Below are 11,190 nucleotides of genomic sequence, written 5' to 3'. Positions count from 1 at the left end.
AACCTATACCGGTGTTCTCGAAATTGGGTAAGACAAGGGGGCAACTTCGACCCTTAACAACTTTTTCCCGTGTTCTCGAAATTGGGTAGACAAGGGGGCAACTTCGACCCTTAACAACATATACCGGTGTTCTCGAAATTGGGTAGACAAGGGGGCAACTTCGACCCTTAACAACCTATACCAATGTTTTCGAAATTGGGTAGAGGAAGAAAAGGGGGCAACTTCGACCTTTAACAACTTATACCGGTGTTCTCGAAATTGGGTAGACAAGGGGGCCACTTCGACCCTTAACAACCTATACCGGTGTTCTCAAAATTGGGTAGACAAGGGGGCAACTTCGACCCTTAACAACCTATACCGGTGTTCTCGAAATTGGGTAGACAAGGGGGCCGCTTCGACCCTTAACAACTTATACAAGTGTTCTCGAAATTGGGTAAGACAAGGGGGCAACTTCGACCCTTAACAACTTATACCGGTGTTCTCGAAATTGGGTAGACAAGGGGGCCACTTCGACCCTTAACAACCTATACCAGTGTTCTCGAAATTGGGTAGACAAGGGGGCAACTTCGACCCTTAACAACTTATACAAGTGTTCTCGAAATTGGGTAAGACAAGGGGGCAACTTCGACCCTTAACAACTTATACAAGTGTTCTCGAAATTGGGTAAGACAAGGGGGCAACTTCGACCCTTAACAACCTATACCGGTGTTCTCGAAAGTGGGTAAGACAAGGGGGCACTTTACCAACCTATACCGGTGTTCTCGAAATTGGTAAGACAAGGGGGCATCTTCGACCCTTAGCAACCTATACAAGTGTTCTCGAAATTGGGTAGACAAGGGGGCAACCTCGACCCTTAACAACCTATACCGGTGTTCTCGAAAGTGGTAAAGACAAGGGGACAACTTGGACCCTTAACAACCTATACAAGTGTTCTCGACATTGGTTAAGACAAGGGGGCAACTTCGACCCTTACCAACCTATACAAGCGCTCTCGAATTTGGGTAGACAAGGGGGCAACTTCGACCCTTCACAACTCGTACCAGTGTTTTCGAAATTTGGTAGACAAGGGGGCAACTTCGACCCTTCACAACTTATGCTATTGTTCTCGAAATTTGGTAGACAAGGGGGCAACTTCGACTTAGAAGTGCTTTATCGATTGCGGATCATTATTAAGTAAATTTTGACTCTTAATAAAAAACAAAAGGTGATTTGTCACGAAAAATCAGGGTACGAAGTAACCGCAAAATGAAGTGAACAAAATTAATAGGGTACGAAATTACTGTAAACCGTCCCTATCGATGCAATGGTGTAACCGATGGTCATGGAATTTTGCGCATCATGTGATATTGGTTACTGGATTTTGGCTTTTGTTGATATCGTTCTGTTGAATAAATTTAACAAAAGTTACAATTTATTCCCATCGTAGCTCCACTTACCCCTATGTCACGACAACTTTAAACGCCAGCCCCACCAGATAACAGTGGTGCGAAGAAAATGAGCTGAAATCACTTCCGTGGTGCAACTGTGCCTTGTGTTTACTTCTGCACACTTGAGTTTGATGTATATTTTATTAAACGAACATATTCGAAAATCGGAGAATGTGGACTGCATGTTGGCTACGATTTCGTTTCAATATTGGGCTAACTATGGTGCACCATATATATATAACTTAATTGCTGTTTACGTTCTTAATCTGTTGAACTCTTCATCGCACCAGAAGTGCAAACCGGTCAAAACTTGTTCTCGTTATGTTACCATATACGAACTAGAAGAAAATCAGTCACAATTCCGTTCCTTATCTATGAACATGTTCTATTGCGTGATCATTCGTAACAACTCGGTCATCTACGGTACACTGTAGATATCGCACTTTCGCAACAACTCGGAAATTTTCGTTGCGTTCGGATGTCTTCTTAAATTACTCGGTTGTTTCGGCACGTTCTAAAATTATTCGTAACCATTCGGCAATCTTCGACAGGCTCGGAAGTTTGGCGCTACCACAATCTACACACCAGCTTGAAAGTACATTCTTTCTGTATTTACTGTGGAATTGTCATTTTGTTGTACAATGTGGCGTCTTTTTGCTGCCGTGTGTGCGCTTGTGGCCGGGACCGCTGCCTTTCTGGAGCAGATTTCCAGCGACTGTACCTGTCCAGGCGAAATAGCTGCAATCAAAGGTATATTAATATAGGGGTTGTCCGGATAACGTAGTGGTAAGCGCACTCGCCTCTCACCAAGGTGACCCGGGTTCGATTCCCAGCTTTGGCGCATGTGAGTTTGGTTAGTGGTCACCAAGCCGGAAAAGTGGGTTTTCTCCGAGTACTCTGGTTTCCCCCACAACACAAGACCACACTCTCGCGCAACATCGTGCCAACGAGAGTGACTTAGTTTAAGTTATCATAACTATCTTAACAATCGTTGTAAAATATGTAATATAAACTAATATGGTTATTGACGGGGTCATTGTTATTGTTGTAAATTATATTAGGATTTTCCGAAAGAAATGTGTTTTTTGTGTTTATGCGAAGAACCACCTTTTTGTCATCCTTTTAAAAACATAAAGGGTACGGCACTATGCCATTGGCAGTATATTGGTTTTATAAAGCGTTTTGCTCCGGTGCTTCATTCCTGTCATACTTATAGCAATATCTTAATGTTATTCTCAAAATTTGTTAACATATTTACTACAGTCGAACCCCGATGGCTCGAACTCGCTTGGCTCGAATTTCTCATTGGCTCGAACTAGACGTTAAGTACCGATTTCGTTTAACCAAAGGTAAACTTTCCCGCTTGGCTCGAATTTTCCGAGGCTCCAAGTATTTCGCCGGACCCTGAGAGTTCGAGCCATCGGGTATCGACCATACACGTATTGACTAGTTATATTATTTTTCTTACATTTTACATCAAAGATGAGCTGATGAAGATCCGAGGGAACATGTCAATGTCCAGCTCCCAGGCGGCGCTGATCAGCCAACTTCAGGCAAACTTGACCACCCTCCAACAGACCGTCCGTGAGTATATAATGAAAACTTCGATGCTTCGAGGGCAAATTATATAAGGTGTTTGGTGCGGACATAAGACTTGTCCATTAAACTGTGTGAGTTAATGAGACAATAACGCCTGGTCCCATTTTATAGAAACATCTTTAGTCCCTTATAACATGATTAAGAAAAACTCACTATTTCTGTTTTGGTAGAATTTGTGTAATATTTACACTTTTAAGAGTTTTAGGACTTTAAAAGCAAATTATCTCTATGATAATCACAATAAATAAAGGGCGTCGTGTTGTTACATTTATGGCGGTTGTTTGAACGCCAAGAATGCTAGTGAATAATACATAACGAGGATGTCAAACTCGTATTTAGTATTTAGTTTTGACATTGAATAAATGTCCTTTTCACTCACTTTGGTTTATTATCCACGCCTCCCATTTTAGCTGAACTTGTCTATTTACGGACCGTATACCTTAAATGAACTCATATCTACATGTATTTAGTCTACCTTTCCCGTTTAATATTTGTGGGTTGTAAATATTTGCTCTTGATTGTTTTGAAATAAAACTAAAGAGTGTTATCTACCATTGATTTTTTTGGTCACACACCAGAACTAGGTACCCATAATTTGGTCATAAAAACATCCAGTAGATGTTTTCAATGGATGTCAGTAATAATTTAGGTCACCACGCATCGAATTTCATCTATTTACGCCAATACGGGTAGTATACCATGAATAAACCCGCACTCGGGCCTTGCCTATTCGACGAGTGCTCCGTTAAGATTGTTAGTCATTTTAGTTTTTTGGGGGGCATAGTGCACATGCAGACAGAATGTAACCCTGGTTAGAGCTACCCTGGTTCTTTAACGTGCACCAGCGTATAGCACTGTCACACGGGACCCCCATTTTACGTACCGCCCGGAACTCGATTAGTACTTTTAGTGGTGTGCCGGAGAATCGAACCTGCGATCCCTGGATTGACAGTCAAGTGTGTTACCACTAGACAACGGATACGTCACTATAAATAATCCCAAATCTATTTCAGACAATCTTTCCCGTGTCACCCATCACCCACAAGCGGTCGCGTTCACGGCACAACTGACCAAATCCTTATCAAACATCCAGGAGGGTCAAGAAGTTATGTTTGACAAAGTGATCACCAATGTTGGCCACGGGTACGACAACAACACAGGCAATTTTACTGCGCCATACAATGGTACGTGTATTTGTTCCATTGTTTCTGCACGTTTGTAGTAGAAATTGTATAACCTGGCCGTTTGAATGCTGTTTCCTCAGTCGGAGAACCTCGGACCTCCATCGAAAAATTGCTGCAATTGCTCTTCATTCGGTGCACACGTTCGTTTCTAAAAATTATCGTTTAAACATACAGAAAACAATGATAATACTCACCGAATCGAGGACGTTTTCCGCTCAAAACAATGAACCGGGAAGCATGGACGCACCTGACCTTACTGCCCTTGTTACCGTTTGTTCCTAGGATTTTTCAAAACCGGCCTCTGGGGTTGTCTTTGTTGTTTCCATTCTATTGTTAAGATATCCTAGAATATTTGTTTAATACCAACATGTGAGCTACTTACATGTACACCGATATTACCTTTTAAAGCTGCACTCTCACAGATTGAACGTTTTGACAACTTTGTTATTTTTTGTCTTGGAACGAGCCAATTTTTTGCGAAAATCCATGGACACGCGTTATATAAGACTGCTGACAAAAACTTTATATTTAAGTTTTTAAATTGATGTTTTATGCATTTTTTCTTTAACCGTTAGTACGTTTACGGTGCGGGCGTAGTCAATATTAGATTGATGATTCTTTGTAAGTTTCTACGAGCAAGTTTTGTCACAATTATTTCAATTTGAAACTTACATAAAGCTGCACTCGCACAGATTGATTGTTTTGGCAACTTCGTTATTTTTTGTCTAGAAGTGAGCCAATTTTGCGAGAATATCTGGAAACCAGTGATATAACTTTGCAGACAAAAGAGCAGATCGCAGTTTTCATATTGACGTTTTATATGGTTAAAAGCGTTATGAGTTTTTTCGGCAGTTTTCCATACAATTTATATCCGATCTATTGTGAGTTATTTTATATGACTGAATTGAATGCACCGATGCCAAAATGAGCGGATTCTGAGACAAAAAAGTTAAAACTGTCAACTTGTGTGAGTGCAGCGTTAGGTGAATTTTGCCGATTGCAAAAAAATGTCAAAACTGTATGATTCAGGTCGTCATAATGAAGAATGGTTAAGGTATCCCATAATCGTTTCAGGAACGTACATATTCTTCTTGACCATCACAAGCAGTGACATTCACAAAGCCAGCTTCCGGTTGGTGAAGAACGGACACCGTATTTTGAACGTCAACTCAATCCCGACCACAGCCCACAACCACACCATACCGGAAACCAACACGCACGTGGTCACCGTAAATATGCATGTGGGTGACAAAGTTTGGGCGGTAAACCAGGGCGGCTTTGATGCCCATGAGGGGTTGACCGGGAACCTACTGACTTCCTTTTCCGGTCATCTCCTACAGCCACACTTCAGGAGCACGTCCCCTACGGTTGTCTAGAATGAATTAACAGTTAATGTCCATCTGTTGGTTGTATAATTTAACACGAAGCACATAAAACTGATCTGCGTTCTTAAAACTATTCCCATACGGTTGTCTGCAATAAATCTGTCGTGTATGTCCATCTGTTGGTTGTATAAATTATAACGAAGCAGGGAAACGTGTCTGCGTTCTTGAAATTTATCCCGTACGGTTGTCTACAATGGATCTACAAATGAATGTCCTGCTATCGGTTGCATAATTTAACATAAAGTGCAGAAAACTAATCTGTGTTATTTTTACTTGAAACTTATTCCATGCGGTTGTGGAAAATGTACCGTCTTCTGTTGGTTGTATTCTTTAACATGAAGCACATAAAATTACGCAATCTTTCCCATTGAAAGTGCGTTTTCTAATTTGCGTAAAAAACAGCAACATGAATGCTTTGAATTTGGTCCCAATTCACATAGTATGTTAACGCAGGGTATGGCCAGGTAATGACAGAAAAAGTGTCCAAATAATTACGATACACTGATGTGACAATGACACACAAATGCAGAGGAAGGCAGAGGTGTTCCGATTTTGTTGTTAACGTCATCGTTGTTGACTTTCAAATCGTTACTGCTCTGGAAATTTAATTTATACACTTAGTGCCATCTGCAGTATGTGTAACAAGGTTTGGGACAGTCTTTTATGAACTTGTTTATATTTAAATATGTGAGCACATCATTAATAGCTCATGTTAAATAAAAACAATGTCGTTTATCACCTTGCTAACTTTAAAGATGCACTATTACTCCCAAATAAGATTTTCCACAATTAATAGTATTGTTTTAATAATCCAAAAAGGATGAATAAATGTCGAAAACAATGGTTGTTATGAAGGATACAGAGTTGAATTTGAAAGAAATGAGCATAAAATACCATCTTAAACTATAGTAGACCACAGTAAATCTTTTAGCATTCACCAATCATTTAATATTTCTGCGTGTACTGCTATTAAATACACGGTTACAATCTTGTTATCAGTAACTAATATTTTCCATAAATGCAAGTAGTGAAAGGTGTATCAGTCAAAATTTATGTTTATTATACATGTGTATGTATTGATTTTGAATAAGAGTGTCACTTTAAAGTTCCACTCTCCGGACAGATTTAAAATTTTGACAACTTTTTTATATTTTATGTCTTGGAACGAGCTAATTTTTGCGAAAGTTCATGTTAACCAGTCATATAAGACTGCTGACAATACACTAGATTGCAGATTTTTATATTTAAGTTCAAAAGTTGATGTTTTATAAATTTTCCTTTAGTAACGGTTTTAGCTATAATATATTAATTTTGGAATGGAAATATAAAAATCTGCGTTCTATTTTTTTCTCAGCAGTCTTATATTACTGGTTTTTATGCATAATCGCAAAAATTGACTCGTTCCAAAAAAATAAATAAAAAAAATTAAAAAGTTTTCAAAACGTTCAATCTGTGAGAGAGCAGCTTTAAACCAAACAACGATGTCGTTTATGTGATGTGGTGTGATTAACTAATATACTAAATTAAGCCCTAGTGACCCAATATGTTAATTTCAAATAAAACTAGATCTAAGTAAGAATCCAATTTTTAGGAAACAATATTACAAAATGCACTGACCTGCCATCATATACATTGATAAGGAATCAAAATTTCGAATGATTACAAAAAAGACATAAATTAAACTCAACAGTTTAACATTGTTTTCTTCCATTAAACATATATACATGTTCATAGCAAGTTTTTACAAGTACAAGTTTTTATTGGCAAATCGGCATCTTGCCTTCGGCCATTTACACATTGCATAAATATCGATATGGCCAAGACACAAACGTACATGAACAAATATTACAAAGATAATATAAAATGCGTATGAAAATGTATATATATTGACAATTGAAATAATCAATATATTAAGTAATTAGCGAGTTATACAAACTAAATCATGATTAATTAATGTTATTTCTGTCATTTTCATAATAACTATAATTATAATCAATATTTTTGACATTACTATTATTTAAGTAAAATTAAGAAGCAGCCAAAATTTGGAGTTTTTCCTCTCGAAATTTCATTGCATCGGAAATAAATCTAGCAACATATTTAATAACCTTAACATTTTGACAGGATAATAAATTCTTAAATTTAAGTAAGCTAGGCCAGTGTGATTTTATTCCATGTTTTCTTCGTATATCCCTATAAGCGGAACAGCATAGTAGAAAGTGAAATTCGGACTCAACAGTAGTCTGTGCACATAATTTACATTTACGTTCTGCCCTAATAACAAGCAATACCAACATATGCAAAGACAAGAATTAAGGCAACAACTTGTTTTAACAGAAGAGCACAACAATATTAAGGATACCAATGGGGAAAAATAAAAGTGTAATTTTCCTAAAGGTATTTCCGCATGAATATTTTGTTTAATTGTATATATTTGTTTGACGAGATGCTTTGTTGCATAAGTCGAAATAAACTTCTGTTCTGTTCTGTTCCTAAAACGTTTGCATTGCATATAAACTTTGACATGCTTATCAGAGTTATTCTCGAATTTTCGGATAATAAATTGACAAACACTTGCTTGTTAACAGCATATGCAACGATATACAGGTCGAGTGATAAGACCATAGCAATTATCTCCCGTGCACAATCAAATCAAATTTGTTAAATAAATTCTTTAAATATTACTATTGTCGAAAATGGTGTATGCAGTATGTAAAAATGTATGTACACTTTCGTTATCAATGTGATTAAAATTCAATATTCAAATGAGAAAGGTTTTAATTTGTCAAATTATCTACAGCACTAGTGATAGGTCTAATCTAATATGTAAAGTCAGTACAACTGGATTTTTGTCACACTTTTTTTATTCTTTTAAGTCTTATGTTGCATATATACTTTTGACACATACGACGAAAATGTGAATTATTATAAACATGTACATCATGTAATAGGTGAATATAAGTCTTCATTTCCTATGTAAAATGTGCTACTGTAATGCATGTATGAGATCATGTCAACTTAATATTGATGCACGTTTGCCATATTATATATTTTGCAAATTGTACCACATGGGTCTATGACCTTCTGGGAAAAGATAAATAAACTTGCAAAACTTACTATTATCATATTTCTATTGAATCATACTAATTCATACCTGTTATACCTTATATTCATGCACGACTGGTTTTCATGTTTGAGGTGCAATAAGTCGAGTTATGTAACATCCGCCGCACTATACCTTTAACAATATATTGACATAGTTACAATATAATTTCTTAACATAATTAACTGCAGTTATCTAATAAAATGGAACAAATTTGTATATAACTGTGTATTGTCCAAACAATTTTGGTTACTGATAGCGAACATTACGTATTGTGCGATTTTTTTAATATCGCCTGACCTATATATCGTGTTGTTGAACGTTTAATGTACAGTATAGAAATAGACACCGCTATACCAATATGATGGAATATAATATATTTCTTAAATTGATTAACTGTGATATCCTAATGAAATAGATTAAACTGCTATATTTATGTGCATTATCCAAACAAATGTATATAGCGTTACTGAACTACTTTATATGAAGAATAGATTGAAAACTTAAGGGACATAATCTTGTCAAAAAGCGAAATACAAGATTAGCCACCCGGTAAATCTAAAGATGTATGTTTACTTATGTATTTCCTCTATCCCAGATCTTGCCATCAATGACAAGATATGAGGAGGAACAATTAGATAACAGCAGTTTCGCTTGTAAAATAAACATCTAGATATACATATATTTGAGCTGTAAAAATTATATTATATAGGATGTATCAAACATTTACATGGCTGAAATTGAAGAAATATCACATATTCATATGACTTACATATATTGATCAACATGTCAATTGGAACAATGATATAATAAGAGAAAACATACACTGTGATACTATAAGTCTAGCTTTAACAAAAGTATAAACACACATGAAAATCAATAACATACTAATCAGCTCCATATAAAATATCTGAGCGCATCACGAATGCTTTTGAAATAAATATACTCAGTTTTCTAATTAACAATTGATTTTCAGTATTCATTAATTCTATAAATACACATATTTGGAGATCTCCAGTAACAAATTGGGATATATTGTGTTCTTAATTGAGAGTACATTCTACATTGTAATACAAAATGGAATTCATCTTCTAACACATTGCAGAATGTGCACTTGCGTTCATTTATAGGTACACTGGCAGGTCTTGCCCATCTTCCTGTTTCAATACATAATCTATGGGAGGAGCATCGCAGTTTTGTCAAACTAGTACAGAATTTTCTAACACCTATACATTTTAAATATGGCTGTAGTTGAAATTGTGCAATACATCTGTAAAATAAAGCTCTGGATGAATCATTTAGTCTACCAGTCCAATTTTGAATAAATTGATCTTTAATTCTTTGTTTAACTAAACTAAGAAATACATTTGCATTTCCGACATTTTGATAAAACTATGCATCGTTAAGGCCAAGGTTACATAATAAGTCTCTTACCAACGAACACCAGTTTTTCTTATTAGGAAATTGATCTAAATCATTTTTCAACATTAGATATACCTTTGCTACATATTTGTTTTCATTTGTACATACAATTTTTGTCCAATATTTTACAATGTTGTAAAAACGTAATGACTGAAGTGAAAGTCTGCCCAGTTCACCGTATATGAAATCATTTTGTGTTGATTTTTTAACTCCAAGTAACTGTTTACAAAATGACAAATGAGTCCTTTCTATAGCATTACCGTGTATAAAACCACACACTTCGCTGCTATGATTCAAGATTGGTAATACTAATTTATCAAATAGTTCTAATCTATGTTGCACAGAGATATTTGTATTATAATAGGGATGTCAGTGCGACACATTAAATTCTGGAACTTTAATGTATTTGGATACTGATAGTAATATTTATCAATAAACTTTTTCCTATCAGCATAAAAAAGAACACATCAAAAGATAATAAAACTCATCTCCAAGGCAGGGGCGTAGCTAGGCCTAAAAAAACTTGTAGGCCCGATGATTCTATGTGAGTTTGGGGACTTTTATTTGTGCATTACACACACTTAATTATACTTGCAATGATAACAATAAAATCAAGCAATACACCCTGCACGTGGTTTAAATAAACACCAAATTCTGGCTAAATAAAAAAAACGTTGAGTTGTTCAAAGTGTTTGAGAAGCTATTAGTTTTTGTTGCACTTTGGGTTAACTAAATTTTGTCATTTTGCCAAAAAGTTGTAGGTTTTACTGATCGTCTTTATATATATATATACTATGAACTATGAAAAATGTAATGCCCTATTTAAATACAGATCCAGTTTCTTCTAGTTTTCACAGACATTAAAATGAGCAATCGTCACAACTCGGCAATCTCCGGCAAGCTTCAGAACAAACGGTTGCATAATGGCCGAGGTGTTCCGATTGAAATAAAGATAAGACATTGGTATAGTGCACTAAATGTGTACATTCGTTACCAGTCTTTTATGTTCTTGTGACCCAAGGTCGTCAACACATGTATAAGTCTGGCATAATGAACAGACCGATAAGGAT

At 36.1% G+C, this 11,190-nt stretch overlaps 1 protein-coding gene across 1 annotated transcript; it reads left to right on the top strand.

Moving 5' to 3' along the window:
- Nucleotides 1-1,510: 1,510 nt before the first annotated feature.
- On the top strand, nt 1,511-5,650 carry LOC128241785 (complement C1q-like protein 4). The gene is made up of 5 exons (XM_052958866.1): nt 1,511-1,611; nt 1,979-2,177; nt 2,910-3,011; nt 4,040-4,210; nt 5,285-5,650. The coding sequence occupies exons 2-5, from the start codon at nt 2,069-2,071 to the stop codon at nt 5,584-5,586; spliced, it is 684 nt and encodes a 227-aa protein (XP_052814826.1). The 5' UTR covers nt 1,511-1,611; nt 1,979-2,068; the 3' UTR covers nt 5,587-5,650.
- The last annotated feature ends 5,540 nt before the right edge of the window (nt 5,651-11,190 follow it).

This window comes from Mya arenaria, chromosome 7 (assembly GCF_026914265.1).
Source record: "Mya arenaria isolate MELC-2E11 chromosome 7, ASM2691426v1".
Lineage (NCBI taxonomy): Eukaryota > Metazoa > Mollusca > Bivalvia > Myida > Myidae > Mya > Mya arenaria.
The sequence above is the reverse complement of the archived record's forward strand: the minus strand, read 5'-3'. Positions and strand labels throughout refer to the sequence as shown.